General features: G+C 39.8%; 1 protein-coding gene across 1 annotated transcript in view; it reads left to right on the top strand.

Moving 5' to 3' along the window:
* STT3B (STT3 oligosaccharyltransferase complex catalytic subunit B) overlaps positions 1–21,950 on the top strand; it is a 249,045-nt gene that overhangs the window by 222,828 nt on the left and 4,267 nt on the right. The window contains exons 12-15 of the mRNA XM_033930112.1: positions 3,179–3,350; positions 8,525–8,698; positions 10,738–10,851; positions 19,157–19,369. Coding sequence (XP_033786003.1) covers positions 3,179–3,350; positions 8,525–8,698; positions 10,738–10,851; positions 19,157–19,369 — 673 coding nt within the window. The remainder of the gene's footprint in view (positions 1–3,178; positions 3,351–8,524; positions 8,699–10,737; positions 10,852–19,156; positions 19,370–21,950) is intronic.

Raw genomic sequence — 21,950 nt, 5'->3', positions numbered from 1 at the left:
TATCCTCCTTCCATGCCTATCATCTCTTCTCTGTGCATTTTTTTTCTGCCCATATACCCCACCCTGTGGCTTGCATGTCTCCCTCTCTATTCCTTGTTCTCCCCCTGCAATCTGCATCTCTCCTTCCCTGAGACCAGTATTTTACCTTCCCCCAATCTTTCTCTCTCTCTCTCTCCTTCTCCACCTCCACTATCCAGCACCATCTTTCCCTCTATTATTCTAAATCCAGCAGCATCTCTTCTCTGTCCCCAGTCCAACAGCACCTCTCCCTCTCAACTCCCCCATCACCCAGGTCCAGCAGTATCTCTACTTCTCTGCCCCAGTCCAGCATCACCTCTCCCTCTCACCTTCCTCTGCGCCCAGCCCAGAAGCATGTTCACCTCCCCCGTGCCCAGTCCAGCAGCACTTCTCCCTTTCATCCCCCCGCCCCCAGTTCAGCATCACCTTTCCTTCTCACCTTTCTCCACCATCCAAGTCAAACAGCACATCTCCCTCTCTCCTTCCCCTACCAGCCAGGCCCAGGAGCACCTCTCCTTCTCCCATCCAGCAGCACCTCTCCCTCCCAGTCCAGCAGCACCTCTCTCTCCTCCCCCCAACAGCCCTACCCCTGACTAGCAGGAGCACCACCTCTTCCCCCACCCGACTAGCACCACCTGTCCCTTCCCCTCCCTCTCCTACCCAACTAGCAGCAGCTCTATTCTAACTTGCCTGCACAGCCGCCAGCATTAGCACAGATATTCCTTCTGGCAACCTTGTGCGTTTGCTAGGCCGGGCCTGCCTCCAAGGAAGTTGCATCATTGGAGGTGGGCTCAGCTTAGCAAACGCCACGAGGCTGCCAGAAAGAAATACCTGCATTGGTGGCTGTGCAGGCAAGCTATAATAGAGCATGTGGGAGTGGGTGTTAGGAGAGACAAAACAGCAGTAGCAGCAGGAAAAATGCCAGCGCTGCATACTCCCTACCCCCCCCCCCCCCCCCCGTACATGTACCTAAGAACCTCTGTTCTAGTTCATGCATAATTGTCTATTAAGGTGTTTCATGTATATCATGGTGTATATTTGTATGAATGTTCTTTCATGCTGCCTATTATTGTATCATTAGTATTCTGATTATGTTTATCATATTCTGTTATGTAATTGTTTTACCATGCTGTTAAATGTTTATTTCTGATACTGTTTGTTTCATGTTCTGTTACTAGGATTTAATTTGTATTCATGCTTATTTTTTTATAATGTTAACAAAATTATAGGTTTTATATCAAGCTGTACCAGCTGTACACAGGCTTAGGTGGATCTGTTCATAAAGTCGGTTAATAAATCCCAATAAATTTTTATAAAAATAAGCATAGTCGAGAAGTAAACTTAAATCTAAAGACTGGAGACTGAACTGATAAATATAGCACAGGCTAGCTGAGACTATGAGCAAGGTATTTGATCTCTTGAAGCATGTTCTGAGCTTATTGTGCTAATGTGAAAAGGCACAAAAAATGTAGCACATCTCATGTTCTGGAAACTATATAAACACTAATATTGCTGTGCTAGAAAAATACTGGGATCATGACACTGACAGAATTGTGGAGAATGAAGGAGGTGTGATCACAGGAAACAAAATCTCGATGCAAGAAACTAGACATTGGTAAAAGAGAAATCACAAGAGCAGCATTGGTACCAAGCAGCTATTCTGTACTGTGTACTGCACGGATTCTCAAGTACCAAACAATGTAATTGGATACCAAGAAGATATGGTGGGAAAATATAGGAATTTTCTTCAGTTATAGTAGGTGCCATCGGTATTATTACATTTCTACCCATCCTTACTAGGTTGCTTGTAATAACACTTTGTCTGGAGTCTTTTTGGTAAAATGCAGGTATTGAGACAAACATTAGCAGTAAATATGAGAGACTGAAATCATCTTCAATATACCCATTAAGTTTGAAAATTCTGTTACTATTCATTGCTGCTAGGAAATAGTAAAAAAATCATTTTGAGAGAGAGGTGAATAAAAACAGAAAAATAAATATTCCTAGGCCATATGTACTAAGTATTTTTTCATAAAATTAAGTTTATTTCATATATTTGGAATATTTTACACATTATTTAAGATGCACTGCTTACTATATTAGCCCATTTTTTTCTATCCATTTGGGAGAAGATGATCTATTTTTTCTCTGTTCACTGACCAGTCATGGATATCCAAAGGGGATGAATTAGCATCTTGCATTACAAGTAGATCCTACCATGATTCCCTTACTCTTCTCATAAATCTCTAAGCCTGCCTAATTATGTTTTAGGCTTTTTAATACTGCCCATTTTAGTTTACAATATAATTTTCTGGCATTTCATTTTCAAGTGGTTAATAAATAGCAAGTACATTGACTTTGTTAAATTTGGTTTGAAATGCCACAAGAAACGAGCAAACTTGAAGTGAACCCTGAAATAAGAGAAGTTGAGAAAGCACTGTTCTAATGCTACTGTTTTCACAAAAGCAGGGCAGCAACTAAAACCGGGAGCCCACAGAACTGCAGGGAAAAGCCACTATATTTTGCTCCAGCCCCTCCTGCCTGTTCTCATGGCATTAACCTGTAGTGAGGGCCAGAAGGGAGAAGCTGGAGCATGAAGTGGTGACTTTTCTGACTGCTGCTATATAGACTCTCTGCTCCAGCCCCTGCTATTCTGCCACAGTGCTGCCCAGTTATATGGGAAAGGGCTCATGTAATGCATTAAAAGAGCCACAGGTTGGATATTTTTGGCCTAATGCTCAAAACTAATAATCTGGCAAAGGAGTTTGGAGTAGCAGTGCTTAAGAGAAGTGCCTCTTCTCACCTTGTATGAACATTCTTGCAATGGAGTACCACATTGGTATTTCACACAATTTTCCAAGGGATTATTAAAGAAGAATAGTCTGAAGATGTTGTGTTCAGGGCTCTCTTTTTCTATTGCAATCTTGGACAGATTTCTTTGTGATATTCCTCAGCTTATTTAGCTGTGATTGTGTGGTAGTAACCTTATTTATGTATTGTGTTGTGAAAGTTGTCATATTGTTCTGCTGACAGAATTTGCTGCCAAATCATATAACCTAATGGTTCCGCATGTTAAAACCTAAAATTTTGTAAAGCCTACTTTGATATTGTAATGATGCTTGGATGAAAAATACTGTATTATATCCATTTTGTGCTTCAGGAGTCGTAACATTCTGGATGATTTCAGAGAAGCATACTACTGGCTACGACAAAACACAGATGAACATGCTCGTGTGATGTCCTGGTGGGATTATGGATATCAAATAGCAGGAATGGCTAACCGGACTACATTAGTTGATAACAACACGTGGAATAATAGCCATATTGCACTGGTGAGGAAGGAAACTACTTGCATAACAGATCAAAACATCAGAATAGTTTAACTTGTGAGGTTGCAGTCCTTTTCATCCTGCTAGATCACTTCAAATGAATAAATTGTGCCTACTAGTAGCAGATAGGAGTAGAGGAACTGACTTCTTACAGTGATATTGCCAGGATATAGGCTGGTGCAGCCTAGGACCTTTCCATATATCTCTGTTTTCAGCAGAAAATGAAGACTGAACTGTTGCTCAGGTATTGCTTTTTTGGTAAACATGATTCCCAACAGTGCAGTCTTCAGCCTGTGTCTCTTTTGCAGTTGTAACCCTTGGCAGATATCCTCATTAATTTTAGGCCACAGTCCTTACCCCAATTGAGCTTAGAATGATCCAACTTCTGTAGTCCCAGGCTTTATCCCACAGATTTTCATTTTGTAAGGCATGCTACCAGAATTGTAAGGGTACCAGCCTTTTGTAAGGAATTCTACCAGCAGGCAAGGAGGTGAGGCTTTATTCCCATAGCTGTTTACTAGGGGGAAAACGATGAAAGTAAGGAGCAGGCAGCAATACAAAGTAGTCAGTCAGGGCAAACACCTGCATGTGAGAGAACAGCAGGCCTGGAGAGCTGTTCCCCAGTGGGGTTTGGGTTCATCAGGGATATGGCTCATAATCCATGGTAGCCTCTAGCATGCCTGGATATAGATGCAATACAAAGAAAGAGAGAAGAGAGGTAGAACAAACGAAGAATTCATGATGTAAATGCAATGTGCTTTATTGAAAGGATTTGACAAGACTATGTTTCGGCAATGACATAAGAACATAAGAATTGCCGCTGCTGGGTCAGACCAGTGGTCCATCGTGCCCAGCAGTCCGCTCCTACGGACTAGCCTTACTTGCATACGTTCTGGTTCAGCGGGAACTTGTCTAACTTTGTCGTGAATCTCTTGAGGGTGTTTTACTCTATAACAGCCTCCGGAAGAGCGTTCCAGTTTTCTATCATTCTCTGGGTGAAGAAGAACTTCCTTACGTTTGTACGGAATCTATCCCCTTTTAACTATAGAGAGTGTCCTCTCATTCTCGTTACCTTGGAGAGGGTAAACAACTGTCTTTATCCACTAAGTCTATTCCCTTCATTATCTTGAATGTTTCGATCATGTCCGCTCTATCTCCTCTTTTCAAAGAAGAAGAGGCCCAGTTTCTCTAATCTCTCACTGTACGGCAACTCGTCCAGCCCCTAAACCATTTTAGTTGCTCTTCTCTGGACCCTTTCAAGTAGTACCTTGTCCCTTTTTAAATATGGCAATTAGTGCTAGACGCAGTATTCCAGGTGGGGGTGTACCATGGCGCGGTACAGCGGCATGATAACCTTCTCTGATCTGTTCGTAATCCTCTTCTTAATCATTCCTAGCATTCTGTTCGCTCTTTTCGCCATCACCGCGCATTGCACGGACAGCTTCATTGACTTGTCAACCAGTACTCCCAAGTCTCTTTCCTGGAGGGGGTCTCTCTGGGTACTGCGGATGATATTAGCAAGCAAGGTAATGTTTAGAGGGCTGAAGGAGGAGGAGGAGAAAGGAGGAAAAAAGAGAAGGAGAAGGAACAATGCCAGATTAGAGAGAGAGGGAGAAATGTTGGACCTGGGGGAGGGAGAAGGCTTAAGCTTTGGGGGCAAGGGTGCTACTACCATCTGAGTTGGTTCAGGGCCCCATAACACTTTGAGCTGGCTCTGGCAGTGTTCTTCTGCTCAGGGAGCCACAGACCACAGCTAGATGCTCCAGAGTAGTTCTTAAAAGGGCTGGCCAAAGACACATTGAGCTGTCCTGCCCTACCTCACATAGAAGCCTTACTCCAAAAGCCCCCAATCAGCCAACGGCTCTTCCCCAGAACCTAATTTGAAAATTCCTGGGTAGAGGTCTGTGGGAGGGTGGGGGTAGGCTTCAGGATAGGGGATTTGATATTGGGAATCCGTGAGCAGAGTAGAGAATATATTCAGTGCAAGGGTATGCCACTGAAATATAAACTTATGTTCTTGATATAACAAATACTGGGATACTTTCCCTGTGTCCTTGTTAGAATGAAGTAACACTGTGTACTTGACATCTTCAGCCATATGATTACATCTTCAGCTGTATGATTACTCTGTATGATTACTCAAATGCTCAACTATATGAACTTTCACCACTCGCCCTGTGTGTCCTATGTAGTACATACCACAAGGACACACTATGCAATATACCACTGCCCGAGCAAGGCAATTAGTCCCAGTTCGCAAATAAAAATTTTTATCCCCTGATCTGGGAATGCACATCTGGTCAGTGTCAAGTACATGCTGGCAATACACACATTGCCCACAACCCTTGTGGGGACCCAATGTGGGTTGTCGTACATATTCTCTATATTTAAGAATCTCAGCCAAATTACGCCCACGCGTAAAAGTAAACCGTGGGACTTCCCTCATACCTTCATGTACCTCTAACACTGACCAGTGCGCAAGAATAATCTGTTTGATCTTATGACTGGCTGGAGAATGGCAGAACACATACCGTGGCATTTCACCACTGCGCTCCTGGGGGTAGAACAACCATTTACGCTGACAATTGCGTGCTCTTTTCCACGCTTGTTTCACAGCCTTGGGCGGATATCCTCGCTCTACAAACTTCCCATGCATTTGCATGGCCTGCTGATTAAAATCCGCGTTGCCAGAGCAAACCTTCCTCAGTCTCAAAAATTGCCCCACCGGGATACTGTCTTGTAGGGGTTTTGGGTGAAAACTGCTGTAATGCAGGAGCGTGTTGTGATCGGAAGGTTTCCTATATAAAGTGGTCTCATACTTCACTACGGAATCCCTATTCTGTGTCATAACCTGTATATCCAGAAAAGATATAGTGTCACTACTGACCATGTGAGTTAACTTAATGTTGGGATCCACTTGATTCAGTTCTTCAAGAAACACTTCCAATTCATCACGCTTCCCATTCCAGACAAAAAAGATGTCGTCGATAAACCTCCTCCACAGGCCAACTTTACAAACCACTGAGACTTGTATACATATTGCTCCTCATAATTAGACATATAGAGGCATGCAACCGACGGGGCTACGGTTGCCCCCATCGCCACCCCTTTTGTCTGTATGAAGTACTTATTTTCAAACCGAAAATAATTATAACGGATGACAAATTCCACTAATTGCTCCACCTGTTCCTTTTTCTGTACTGCAATATCAAATTTACTCACAAGGACACAGGGAATGTATCCCAGTATTTGTTATATCAAGAACATAAGTTTATATTTCAGTGGCATACCCTGGCCTCGGCAGGGTTGAATAATGAGATCGACTGGTTTCAGATTTAATATTTTAAGGATGTAGTTCACCTCGGAGTGATATCATTCATGACATATGCAGTGGGGGAGTACTTTAGGGGACGTGGTCTGCTGATGCGTAACGCAATGCCAATAGCGTTCTGTATGCTGGACGGAGGAGTTTTCTTTCCCGGTAAGCTGTAGGCAAGAATTAAAAGTAGTATCAACAGTATGATAGTAGTTAATACAACATTATGAGTTTGTGCGTTTTGTGAACATTGAATGCTGTGGGTTATAGTGGGTGGCATGATTAGGATTGTTTTATCTTTGTAGTACCCCTCCTGAAGAAGCCAACCGGTGAAACCTAGGTTGGGGGGGGGGGGGGGTCGGTGAAAGTGTATCAGTTCAGTTGTGGTGATTAAGGTAGTGCCCGGAGCAGCTGTGATGGCCATATTACTACCATATACCAAGATAAGTCGTCTCTGTTTACTATTGAGGAGTTATTGGTGGTGTTAGAACAAATGTTCTATGGTTATTGGTGGGAAAGACTGTGAACACGCTAAGATGGTCTCTATACACAGATACTCCGTGAATTTTCACTGGGTTAAAGTTGTGGGTCTGAGCGTTCACTATTAAGCACATAAAATCTATATACGTATATATTTTGGTATTTAAGGTGCTTAATGAAAGTCACCATATATACAGGCCATGTTTGAATGAAATGACAACTAATCAGCAGTTTCAAAATTACTCCCCAGTCTCAACAAGAGACCTCTGTAGTTCTTTTAAAATAGTTTTAAACCTCACAGTGACCTTCCTTGGCAGTTATCTTTACCCTTCTCCTCTACTTCCAACTCCAGACTCCATCCCTTCTATCTTGCTGCACTCTATGCCTGGAACAGACTGCCTGAGTCAGTATGTCGAGCTCCATCTATGGCAGTATTCAAATCTAGGCTAAAAGCCCACTTTTTAATGGTTGCTTTTAACTCCTAACTTTCCAGTGTCTGTTTTATCATTTCCTCTGTTTTGATTAGATTGTGTGCTCTATTGAGCAGGGATTATCTCTTACATGTTTAAGTACAGCACTGTGAATGCCTGGCAGCACTATAGAAATGGTAAGTAGAAGAAGTAGTTTGCTCAAATAACATCTACTGTCTTTGAAGGGACAGACTGACTAAGGAGATAGGTTAGTGATGACAGGCTATTCCACTTTACAGTGATGGACCTCAGTGTCCCAAAGGATATTCAAACATGTATAATTTTTTGATAGCCTTTCCCTAGCCTGTACCTTTGAATAACTTAATTATGAGGTTCTTTTGGCAACTCCTTGTTTGACATATTTAGACCTTTGCTTCAAAGGCAATTCATACAATAGAAATGGCTTGATTTCTTCTTCCAGGAGTATTTGAACCAGTCCAAATGTTGTTAGAAAACAGATGGATTCTTTAACTTATGGGTCTCAAGTAAGTTTTACAATGGAGCTAATTTGTCTTTGCTATAAGAATCTTAGATAGATCAAATCAATATATATATTTTGGTTTCGTAATTACTTTTGAATACTTCTGTATATATTTTATGTTGAAGGGGCAAGGTAGATTAATGAAACTTATTTGAATGCATTTTGAATTGGGTTTTTAATCATTGGGATGTGAAAAATATATAATGGTAAGATTAGTTTTGCAAGGCACTCTCCTTTTTGACTGAGAAGGTATATTACTGGTTTAGCACTATCGGCCCACTTTCCCCAATTGAGATTTTGTTGGCTATACCTCATTGATGTCTAACACTTAGCCTACTTATGTTCTAATTACTTAGAAACATATTACCATACTTTTTCTGTATCTTATCTAAATTGCTTTTTCTCATAAAGGCTTTTGTTTCTAATCTAGGTGGGGAAAGCAATGTCTTCAAATGAGACTGCAGCGTATGAGATTATGCGCAGCCTTGATGTGGATTATGTATTAATTATCTTTGGAGGAGTGATTGGTTACTCTGGTGATGACATCAATAAGTTTCTCTGGATGGTTAGAATAGCAGAAGGAGAACACCCGAAAGACATCCGGGTAAAAAAATTGCATTGATTCGTTGTTTGAAATAGTACTTTTAATTGTCTATTGCCTTCTGCTCTTGGCATCATATTAACTCACAGACACCTGAAATTACAAATCACTTGACAGATTCTTGTCTTTTGAGTTGATGTCTTTCCATTCTTACCATGGAACAGCAACCTGGAAAGTTCAAGAAAAGGATAAAGACCATCCTTTTCATAGACTACTTCAACTAATAATGCAACAGACACGAGGAATAGCAACATAGAGGAAAAGCAGGCCACTTTCTACTAGGAACATGATAGGGTGAGCACAGTGTACATATTCAAAATGCTAAGGATATGATGAATAAAGTACAGATAACTAGAAGCAAGATCAAGTGAGGAAAACCATCACAGAAACACCCTAAGTCTGTATTGTGACACCATTACTGAAGCTCAATCCAGCTAGGCCCACTGTAACAAAACCACCAATGGAAATACCAGCAATTGGATCTTTGAATGATTTTGAAGAGATTACATTCAGAGACACAAAATAACTTCTCCTAAAATACTCCAAAGCATACTTCAGCCTTGACACCTGCCCGCCATACCTGATCAAAGCAACTACCCTGACAATCATAGGAAAATTAACCCAGTGGCTCAACTGCCAACTAAAAACTGGCCTTTTTCCCAAATCAGGAGGAAGAATTATCTTAACTTCCATTCCTAAGAACCCAAAACTCAGTCCCTTCGATGTGTCCAATCATCGACTAGTAGCTTCCAACCCCCTAGTCAAAATGATGGAGGGATATGTCAGAACTCGAATGCTATTTACAATGCTTCAATATCCTCCCTTCAGAATCGGGATTCAGGAAACATCATCTGGTTCTCAGGTCCATAGAAAGACTTTTGCAAGATCTTTCATAATTGATAATGGTGGGGGTGAGGAGATCTCATGTCCAAAGAATCATAATGCAGTAAGTTTTGCTGGCTGTTAATTCCTTCCCCCCCCCCTTTGGATTGCTACCCCCTCCCCAGCAACAAAGCTATAGGGAGTTAGATTTATAGGACAAAATGTGTAGTATTGCAAGAAGAAACAAACACAATTTGTTTGCATTTCATATACTGCCAATCGAGCACATCTGAATACTTTAAGAATCATACAAATTAACAATGAGTAGGTATAAAATCTTCAAATGAGAAGAAATAAGAGAAAACAAGGTAAAAGAAAAATCTAACACAGTATTATGTTTGAAGCTTGCACAAGCCACAGGGGCCACTTTTGACACAAAAAGTGCTAAAGCAATTTTACTATTTTTGTAAATTGCTTTTTATTGTGCAGTTTTCCTTTGTACATTTATTTATTCAGTTTTCTATACCGTTCTCCCAGGGGAGCTTAGAATGGTTTACATGAATTTGTTCAGGCACTCAAGCATTTTTTCCTGTCTGTCCCAGTACATGTTTCTTTTAACACAAATATGCAACATTTTTAAACTGTTTAACAGGGCTGTCGGTAGCAGCTGAACTGGAAATGAATTACAGGCAGCCCCCAGGTTAAGAACGAGTTATGTTTTTAAAGCTGTTCTTAAGTAGGATTTGTATGTAACTCAGAACCTGTAGATTTTAAGATTCTTGCTGCTTAGCTCTGCTCCCAGCTGACAAAAAGGCCAACTGGCCCTCCAGTGTTCCCTTTAAGGTACAGCATGCACAGCCACACACTGTTTGTAATGTGGCCATGCATCATTCTTGAATGTGCTACAGGAGAAGTGTAGGAGTCTTTGTCACTAGAAATATCGCTCAGTTAAATCAAATGAAGCCGCGACTGCATTCTTGGGTACGAGTTGTACTTAAGTTGGGAGTCTGTAACTCGGGGACTGCCTGTACATATTACTTATATTAAATATACATTTCTAATACTTCCTTTTGATTTATACATCTTTTTGTTTGTAATGGTATTGAAATAAAATTTCTTAACTTCATTGATGAATGGAAGGTAATAGGAGAAAAATCAGAATAATAGCTTATTTGAACAGCTTTATTATTGGTTATTTGTGTGTGTTTTTTACTCTATAGGAAAGTGACTACTTTACACCCCAGGGAGAATTCCGTGTAGATAAGGCAGGTTCTCCAACCTTGCTGAATTGCCTCATGTACAAGATGTCATATTACAGATTCGGTGAAATGCAGGTTAGTAAGTAAAATAGCATCTGTTTTTATATTACTGTTTTGTAGTAGTCTTTCTCCTATCAGTAAGCAGAATGAATAAGCCACACAAGTGGTGGTTATATGATGGTACTGTCACAACTCTCTGAGCCCAGAATAAACTAGAAGGAATTCCCAAAGTGCCCACCACCTTATAGGTTCCTTCAGTCTTGTCCAAGCCATAGCATGGATGAGGTTCTGCTCTCTCAGTATTTTTGGTAACTCAGCTATCTAGAAGACATATGTTCTCCTTTTCTGTTAGTTCTTCCCACCTACCTCCTTAACTCTTCAGTCCTATTGGTGGTTCCATTAAAACATTAAAAACACACAAAGAATTGAGTGCCTCATTTTTTTCAAAACTATAATTTAATTTGCCTGACGCTGTCATAACAAATAGTCGGTGGCTTCAAAAAGATGCACTTGCAGCTGGAGGGTGCACATTATGGCCATAGATAATCATCTACTATAGATATGCCTGAGTAGACCATGATCTACCAAGTCAGTCCCATTGTGCTCAGATGTCGCCTAGAGGCAAAGTGTTTTATTGTTGCTAATATATTATCATAGAATATACATTATATGTTTTCCTACTTATTACATAGCAGCATACAAATACTTCTAAATCACCAATTCCACATCTTAATGCCTCCATCTTACAAAAGTCCATCGATTATAGTTACTGAAACAATAACATCATAATAGATTTTCAGAAAGCAAAATATTTTTCATGAGAGCTTCCCATCCAAAAATTCCATAAAGCTAGTCCAACATACGAAAAAACTCATTTCCTGGTCAAAGTGAGCTAAATGTCAGTAAAACCAGGTACACTGTAGTTGAAAATCCTTTTGTGCTCTCAAAGGAGAATGCTTAGTTAATTTTATATTTTATGGGCAACCCTTATTTAATGCTTTGTAAACAAGACAAATAGTTTGAAATCAGTACATTTTGCAACAGGCAACCAATGCAGCTGATATAAGATTTTTGTCACTTTTTTAATATTCCTTAATTTTTGTTGATGTAACAATTTTACACAGCATATAAGCTATGGAAACTGCTTCTGGAGGATGTGATTGAGGCAACCAACATAGCAAGATTTAAAAGATGATTGGACAAGTTCCCAAGGGAAAGTCCATTAAAAAAAAAAAACAATTCTATGGGTAGACTTGGGAGAGCCACTTTTCATTACTAGAAATGAACAATGGGAAATACCGTGTTTCCCCGAAAATAAGACCTACCCTGAAAATAAGCCCTAGCATTATTTTCGGGATAGGTCTTTATATAAGCCCTACCCTGAAAACTAAGCCTAGTCACTGGAAGCAGCACTGCTTCCCCCCAAGACCCATCTCTCCCTCCCATTCGAACCGTGAGACCAAAATAAATGCCTTATAACAAACCGACAGCGTCGGCAACGATCTAGACAGGCTGCTTCGTGGCCTTCTATCTTCCAGGCATCGTTCTTCCATATTGCTGATGATGTCATTTGCAGTGCGACAGAGTAACACCCAGAAGATAGAAGGCCACAAAGCAGTCTGTCTAGATTGCTACCGGTTTGTTATAAGGTATTTATTTCAGTGTCATGGTTTGGATGGGGGGGGGAGGTATGCGCACGGCGGGGGGGATAGAAAGATACTACATGGGGGGATGGGAGGGAGGGATAGAAGCTACAAGGGTTCTGCTACACAAGGGATGGGATAGAAAGATACTGCACAAGGTATGGGTGAGAGGGTAGGAAAGATGCACATGTAGGGAAGAGAAAGGAAATAGGAAGAATTGGAGTGGAGGAGAGGAAGGGAGAGATGATCATTGTACATGAAAAAAATAAGACATCCCCGAAAATAAGACCTAGTGCATTTTTTTAGGCTCAAAATTAATATATGACAGTGTCTTATTTTCAGGGAAACACGGTAGATCTATTTGGAGGGGGAGTGGTTATTGTTGCAAACAGGATGCTGGGCTCAATGGACCATGCTCTTAACAACATAACTTTTCTTGTATTATGCTTCATTGTTGGTTAATTGATTGGAACATTTTGTGTTGTTTTTTTCAATAACTGTTTTATTGCACAAAAATGTTTTGCAATAAAAATGATACAAAATCATAAACTGTTGTAGCTGACCATTACAATGTCCATTAGAAAATACACTGTTATCCTATTTTATTTCCCCCCCCCACACACACACTTCTCTTACCCACCTAAACAGAAAAAAATGTCCTGAATTAAGAAACAATCACTTTGTAAAGACTACTCACCTCTTACAGAATTGATAATTATTGTGACCTACTGGGGAACCAAATAAAAATCAAATTGCAGAAAGGGGAGTTGGTCTCTTATACCCCACTTGTGTCAATTGGAACATTTTTAAACATTGAGTCATTTGATTTTGCTATTGCTATTCCCCCACCCCATCAGTATTCCAAAAACTGAAGATTACAGCAGTTTCAAAAGTGTGGGCAATGTAAGACACTATCAGTGATATTTACTCTCAAGTTGTCACTGTAACTGATCAAAATGACTCTCGCTGTGCCACCTTTTAAAACATAATGCATTGGAGTCATGGCCTTCAAAAGGATAGACTGAGAAGTTCTTCAGTTCACGTGCACGGCTTATTACCATATACAGTATACTTAAATATAAACTGAGGTAACCTTTCCCCCCAAAAAAAAAGGAGGAAAAGATTAACTCAAATATAAACTGAGGTTAGAAATCTGGGTATGGAGTGTCATTTGTCAGGGATCATGCCATAAGTAATCACAAATTTTTCAGTTGGGGCTGTTTCAAGTCCAAAAAATCCTACTTAGGGCCTCAACACTAACCAAAGTTTCTGAATTTCTATTCCCACCAAAACACCTGGGCTCAGTCACACATGCAGAAAATGGGGGGGGGGGGAGGGGAAGCCCTTTTCAAATACAAGCCCACAAACTAAAAGTACTGTTTTATACAAACAAATCCCTAATGTGCCAGACTCTGCACACAGTACACCAGAAAAGAAATAGAAATGCATTTTTTCCTGAACAGTCCAAAATATAAAAACAGATGTAAATTTTCAGAATTGACATATTTCAATCACTAAATTGAAAATAAAAACATTTTTCCTACCTTTATCTGGCGATTTTAATTAAGATACCTTTTTAATTAAGATAACTTACTTCACGGAACGAGTACTTCTTCACGGAACGAGTGATAGAGCATTGGAACAAGCTTCCAGTACAGGTGATCGAGGCCCGCAGTATCCCAGACTTCAAGAATAAATGGGATACCTATGTGGGATCACTGCGAGGGTCATACCAATGAATAGGGTCGCTAGGAAATAGACTTAATAGAGCAGGTCAGTAGAGTTAAGGGGGCCAGTAGACTTAAAAGGGGGTCAATGGTATGGGAAGACTTGATGGGCTGTGGCCCTTATCTGCCGTCATCTTTCTATGTTTCTATGTTTCTAACTTTTATTAAGGTACACTAACCGATTTAGTGCATGCTAAATGCACACCTTAATAAAAGGATCCGTTAGTCTTAGTAGTAGAAGTATAGGGTTACAACCTGATCATTATTCAAATCATGTTTCCCTTCCCTCCCTCTTTCTTTCATGCTATTTTCCTTTTGTTACACTTAGTGATGTCATATCCTTCTCTTGCTCCTTTTCCTGCTTCAGCTCACCATACCTAGACATTGTAACTGCAACAACTATAAAGCTCTGTTTACTCATCTGTCCCCCTATTCCTGACTCTCTCCAATTCATCACTCTCCAAACAGCTCAATCATTTGTCCTCTCCTTTCTTCTTCCCCCTCCATCATTCAATTCTCCTCTATCCAGATAGCTCCCACTGTCTTCTCTACAGAGAAAACTTCCTTTTACCGCCTCTACCTCTCCTCCCCAGTCCCGCCAAATACTAGCACCCCCAATCTGCCAACCACTGTAATGAGGTTTCAATGGTATTTTAAATCCTTACCACAGCCCAAGATGGCCGCTGCTAGCTAAATGCGCTGAGCATTTGCTCCAGAGTAGCGCTTCGTTTTCAACAGAACTTTTCCTTGCTATTCTGCTCTATTGTGAGCAACTTACTTACCAGCTATGCTGAAGAGAAGGAGCCGGAGTGCTGCTGGTGCCTCACGGTGCAACAGAGTTCCTAATCTCAGCAACATAGAAGAACTCCTGAGGCGAATGCAGGAGGTTTCAACGGCGTCGGAGGGTAGCCCACTGATGACGCAGGGAGGCGAACCCGTTGCAGTTCCTCCAGGGCTAGGTACTACACTCAGCCCCGACGTAAGGGCGCCACCCCCGCAGCCTCAGGTTACCAGCTCTCCAAGGGGTGGGGAAACCCCGGATCCTGTGGTGTTCTCTCTTCCTGAGGCAAGCATTAATCCAGTGGAGGGCTTGGAGATTGGAGCTCTTATTCAAGGCGCCCTAGCAGATATTCCTGGGGCAAATGCATCTTTGCGGGATGGACATAACCAAAGAGTAAGTTCTCAAGAAATTCAGCGGAATGGTGAGCACTTTTCTACTAGACAACCTTTAATTTCCTTTGTTAAACCACCTGAGGTAACCCTAGATTCTTTATGGGACCTTATGGCTAGTTTCGTAAAGACCATAAGTCCTAACCTTCAGTATGTTGAAGAAAAAATTGGATTTGAAAATGGATATGACTGTTTCTAAATCAACTACTCAGAAAATTTGAACAGGCAATGACTATATCTAAACAATTGCAAGACTTTAGTAAAAGACCTGAGAAGAAAAATTTAAATGCTTGAGTATAGTTCTCGTAGTAATAATTTAAGGTTGATTAATTTCCCTAGGTTAGCGATGGTAATTCCTAGGGAAATGCTTAAGAGATATTTATTGGAAATCTTAGAGGTTACAGAAGAAACGTTACCTCCATTTTCATATGTGTATTATTTACCTGATAAAAATCGAAATCAACAGCAAAAAAGGTCCTTAGATCAAGAGCCGATGAATGTCTCAGAATTATTAGAGGTGTCTGATAAAGAGGCCACATTAATTGTAACTGTAGCTCTTCCGATAGATAAAGTATGATTGTTAAAACTTTTTTAAAAAAATAGACAAAAAGGTTTTCTTGGTTATAAAATACAGATGTTTCCTGATCTTTCACATGAGATGCAAAAGCACCATCGTGAATTTCTTCTTTTGAAACCTGGAGTTATATCCTTGGGAGCTACTTTTTATTTCAGACACCCTTGTAAATGTATTGTGTGTCACTGTACTGTTAAATATTTGTTTTTTAACCAAATCTGTTGACAACTTTCTTGGCACTATCTCATCTGGAGGGAGAAAAATCTTGAGCTCTATAGACTTTGATTTATTATATGGAACCATGTTCCCAGCGCTATAGTTTTTAGCATTCTTTAACACATTGTTATATATTTTTCTTTTTATTTTCGCTGTTTCTGAAAATCTTGGTTCCCATTGAGGACTTGAGCATAAATATTTAAATATTATTTACTTTATTGAAAGTTGTTTGTTTAATCAATTATCTGTACTATCATTGCTTTCTGTACAAGTATAATACTTGATATTCAAATTTTTTTATATATATATTTATTTATTCAATTTTATCAATACAAACAAGCAATGCATTACTTGTATTTCAGATTAACAGAAATTATTAAAAAGAAAACTTATAAACCAACTCCACTTAAATCAGTGTTTTGGTTATTCACTTATGCTTCCAATATATTTAGTCCATAAACATTGGAGGGAGATTTTTAGAAAATAAATTTAACAATTGAAACAATCTTACCCAACCTAGAAAGCGGCAATTATCTGCGGTGCTACAGCCATTCATGGTAGGTTATACATTCTCAGCCATAGGCACTACTTGCTCTTTGGATTTTATAAATCCTACCAGTTGTTTAAGTTCAAAAAACAAGTAATTCTTGTTCTGATAAGACACAAAACATTTTACAGGAAATTTCAACAAAAAATTTGCTCCCAAGGCAAGGACTCTTGGCCTTAATGCCAAGAATTCTTTACTACGCCTCTGGGATCTTAAAGACATATCAGGAAATATTCGAACATTAGAACCTTGATATTCAAATTTGAAAATTAATAAAGAAATATTTTTTTTTAAAAAATCCTTACCATAGTATTTCCAAACAGTTGTCTTGTCCTTGAAACTAAAGTCACCGTTCATGAAAAACTTTTTTGCTGTCCGATGCCATTTTCTCTCTTCACAGTGCCCTCGTTTATTAAAGCACAGTAGAGGTTTTTAGCGCTGGGAGCCACGCTGAATGCTGTGTGCTGCTCCCAGCGCTAAAAACTGCTAGCGAACTTTAGTAAAAGGGGAAAACTAAGGTTCTTCCCCCTTTTACTAAAGTTCGCTAGCAGTTTTTAGCACCGGGAGTAGGGCGCAGTATTCAGCGCTGCTCCCAACGCTAAAAATCGCTATCGCCTGCAGAGGAAAGTCACCACCTTCTCCCACCTGACATACCACATCGTCAATCCAGGATGCTGGAGGGAGGAAAATGGAGCATGCTCACTCCCACCAATTGGGCGTATGTTGCAGCGGTGACAGACAAGCACAAGGACCCATGAGAAAGAGTGCTGACCCCAGCAATTCACATGTCCTCACGCATTCTCTCTGCCGTGGGAAGGAACGGCGGGCCAAATCTCAGCCCTGATTGAGTTTGACATGTATTAGAGGGTGGGAGAAGGTTATCAGTGGGTTTAAACTTAAGTGGGAGGTTGATTTGCACTAGGTGATTACTGAATCTCAATGGTTGACTATGTGCTCAGAGGTCCGGAATGCCTCTATATGTGTATTGGGCCAAGAAAATGCATACAAGGTTTTATCCAGATGATACTTCACCCCTGCACTTAACCATAAAATTTATCCTTCTGTAGCTGATATTTGTTGGAGGTATGGAGATCATGGGAGTCCTTTTTGCACATGTGGTAGACTTGCACTCAGTTACAACTCTGTTGGACACAAGTAACGCAAAAACTTTCTGGATGGATGGGGGGGATGTCCCCCTCACGCTTCAAAGCTGTTTATTGTGGCTCCTGAATGTAAGACCCTTGAAGTGGCACAGTTGCCGCTACGCCAGGGGATGGCAGAAGCAAAATGTTTAATAGCACTGCATTTGGAAGGCTGTAGAAGCTCCATCTATAACTGAGTGGATTGACCGTTTAAAGCTACTGGTGTGCCAGGAATGTATTTCAGATAACCGGAGAGGACTATCTAAAACCCAGCATAGAGACTGGATATTGATTCTTCATAAAATTGGTGGCTCTTAAATACAGTGAGAAGGCTGGGGGAGCTGCTATTGTGTGTCTTTGGGATCCTTGAGTTACTGATTGTTAAAGGAGCGGGAGGGGACAAGGGGATATACAATGAATATACAAAGTGGGGTATATACAGTTTCATGATGATATACAGTATGTTGGGGTTTTTTGGGTTCTGTTTATGTTTCTGGTGTTGTCATTTGAAAGATTAGAAAGCAGCTGTATTTGTTATTTTGTAAAATTTCAATAATAAAATTATTGAGGAAAAAAAGTTGATTCTAAGTGCTTGAATATTATCCGATAGCACCTCTTTTTCTTTCTTTGAACTGCATCGTAATTTCTGCTTCTTTTAATTTTGGTCTTAAGCTATTCTGACATTATAAACCACAAAGATGAGACTATATATATATATATCATGCAGTATATCAAGAAATAGAGACTTGAGACATTCAAGATTAATGTTAAGTAAAGTGAAACACTGATGGGTAAGGTGACTAGTTCAGTAGAAAATATTGATTTGAGTCTCCAGTCTTCTTTCTTTGAAAGGATTTTTCCTCTTTTTGTGCTCCTGAAGAAACAACTTTGTCAGATATCACGAGTCCTAAACCCCCAGTTCAATGCTTTAAACCTGTAGATGAACTCTTTCCAAACTCTTAACAGGACTTTCTATTCCAGTATTTTGTTTTTGTTTTTATTTCTGTTTTTTTCATACACCTCAGTCAAAACCAGTATACTGAATTTTTGCCATAATAAATTTTCAGGGCAGCCATAATATACTGATAATGATTCTTGAACTAAATACATGCAGAGCTCTGAACATTCATTATGAATGTCCCAAAATAAGTCTGGTTTATGGTTATCAAGAATAAGGATTCCTGACACAAACAATGCAAAACAAATAATTTGTTACAATAACTATAGTTAATTTTACAAAAAGGTTAGTTAAATGTGTCACTTTTTAATATGTATTTTCCTAAAGAAAATGATCTTAGCTGTTTTGTTGTAAAAATATATATAAACATATAATTTGCGGGGTTTGTTTGTATTTTTTAAAGCTGGATTTTCGGACACCTCCAGGATTTGACCGCACACGCAATGCTGAGATTGGAAACAAAGATATTAAATTCAAGCATTTGGAGGAAGCTTTTACATCTGAACATTGGCTTGTTAGAATATATAAAGTGAAAGACTTAGAAAACAGAAAAGCATTGGATCATAAACCTCGAGTAACCAACATTGTACCGAAACAAAAGTATTTATCAAAGAAGGTGGGTTTACTGTGAAGTGTCCTAAAAAAATTTAAGGTAGTGGGTTGAAAGGAATGCTTTCTGTTCTTTAGAATTGGGGCAGTAACTTGAAACATGAGTCAAACCAGCAAGGCCTTGTTTTGGGGGGTTTTCAAATAGGTAACTATTTCTATCTGTGTTCAGTGTTTCTTACCAGCTGGTAACTTCCTCAATTAAATTGTGATCTTAGAAAATCTTTTGTTGGAAGTACAAGCATCTGAGGAAACTGAAGGCTAGATTTTTAGATGCTATAGGTATCTTGTAGACTAAATTTTGGAAATTATATATTATACCTGGGATGAGAGCTTAATGCAATGCTGATTAGTATCCTTCATCTGTCTCCTTTATGGCTCACTAAATATAATTTTGGGAGATAATTATTGAATACCTTTTCAGTATTGATGATGCCTGATAGCTTCAAAATGACATTTTATGTGAAGTAATTACATTTGAGCCTTTTTCTTGACAGAACATAAGTGTCTGATTTCCATTCCTCTTTTCAAAATATCTGTTAGTCTTTAAATGTTCCATTCGGTTTAAGCATTCCATGTTTTATTTTGGTAACGCTGCCATCTAACAAAGTAACATAATCTATCTGTTTTTAGTTGGCATTACCCCACAAAGGGAACATGATTTTTTTTTACAAAAATCCTCAAAAAGTGCATACATAGAAATGGGGGAACTTTTCTGTTAAGGATGAAAAGAAAAGAATGTTTGGAGTGGATGAATCTTTTGAATCTGCTTATATGGTGGTTTCTATTTGTGAGAATAGCTATAATACTATATGCAAGGTGAAGAGTAGCTGAACATAGCTGAAATATGCTATGGACTAAAACTTCAGTTTCAAAGGACAGATTGTTTAACTTAAAAATGGTTTTGATGGTGGCTTATTGCATATTGCAACAATCTAAATGAGTCCTTTAACTTAGATTTAAAGACAGTATAAATCTGTTGGTTCTGCTTCTTTGGAATTTAACTTGAAATTCAGTGGTAGACGAACAGATTTTGAAACTGGGTAAATGGACCAAATAAAGAAAGACAGAAAAGGTGCTTTATTTAGTCACACGAAGTTCCTTTGCAGACTATGGTGGTACTTGCATGTTCTTTATGATTAACAACACTGAGACTCGTAAAACTTTGAAATGTCCAAAAACCAGCCTAAGTTGGCACTTGGACGGCCTAATAGCAGGGACGTCCAAATGCTGATAAAGCCAACTTTCAGCACTTCTAAGCTGCTGTGCATCCAGAGCTCAAAGGGGCATGTTGGGAAGTATGTTATGAGTGGGAATTGGGTGGGTTTAAACCTGGACATACTGCAGCGATAATCAAAGCTTTCTTAGAGGGAACTTAGACAACAGCAGTTAAGACCTGTTTTAGTTGTGTCTACATGCCCCAAAGCTGCCCAAACTGACCAGATGACCAATGAAGGGACTAAGGCATGAGCCCTCCCCTTATTCCCCCAGTGGTCACTGACCTCCCCCTCCTACTACCCAGAGATGGGGGTAAAAAAAAACAGCACATTGAGGGCTTGCCATCAGCTGATCACAGCAGAGGAATCCCCATCAGCTGATGCGGTTTTATGGGTTCCTGCCGGCTCAGCTGATGGGGATTCCCCCTGCCAGGATCAGCTGGAGCCTTACACCCTCCCCCAACATCCCCAGACTCCCTCCACACATCACCCAACTTCCCCAGCATCAGGCAACACCCACCCTCATCACCCGACACGCTCGATATCACCTGCCTGCAAAACCCTCCTCTCTCGCATCACCCGACACTCCGTACCTTCTGATGCAAAATAGGCAGGAGGGAAGCCCACTCCCTCCTGTCTATAGGGTCGTGTGCTTAGCATGATGGGCCTTCCCCCTCCCAATGCATCTTGGGATGCAGTGAGAGGGGCCTAAGGACATGATTGGCTCAAAATCGCCAAATCGTCTACAAAACTTGCTTTAGTGCATTTTTCCCATGGACATTTTTATTTCTGAAAAAGGCCAAAATAATTTGACATCCTAAGGACCAAAACGTCTACATAGGTAATTTTCCAAAATAAAAGATAGACATCTGGCAGCTTTGGAAATGGATATTTTTTCTATTGGGTTTGTGGACATCTTGCCCAAAACATCCAACCTCAGACTTAGACATCCTATCTAAAATGCCCCTCCACATTTTTGTTAAAAGAATACCAGGTTGATATTTTTCAACTTGGGTAAACACAGAAATATAATTTACTGTATAAAGTGCTGAGCTATAAACCCCCATGAAAACTGATTTTATAAAAGGAGTTAACATTGCTCTGGTTTCTCAATCAATAGAATTTTTGCTGACAATCTGCTTGTAAGTATCAAGATCTGATATGGAGATAATCATATATGGGCAAAGTAAACTGGACAATTTTGACTTTGGATATTAAACCTGCATCGGATTGGGCTGAATATTTGGTCTAAAGTTTCTTGTTTGGCTGATCAAGGTTTAAACTGTGCCATGGAACTATCCCCAGGGCTGTTTTTTATCCAGCTAAATTTTGTACAGGCTATAATTTGGACAAAATTTAGAAACTGGTAGGAAA

This window comes from Geotrypetes seraphini, chromosome 2 (assembly GCF_902459505.1).
Source record: "Geotrypetes seraphini chromosome 2, aGeoSer1.1, whole genome shotgun sequence".
In the NCBI taxonomy this organism is placed as follows: Eukaryota; Metazoa; Chordata; class Amphibia; order Gymnophiona; family Dermophiidae; genus Geotrypetes; species Geotrypetes seraphini.
The sequence above is the reverse complement of the archived record's forward strand: the minus strand, read 5'-3'. Positions and strand labels throughout refer to the sequence as shown.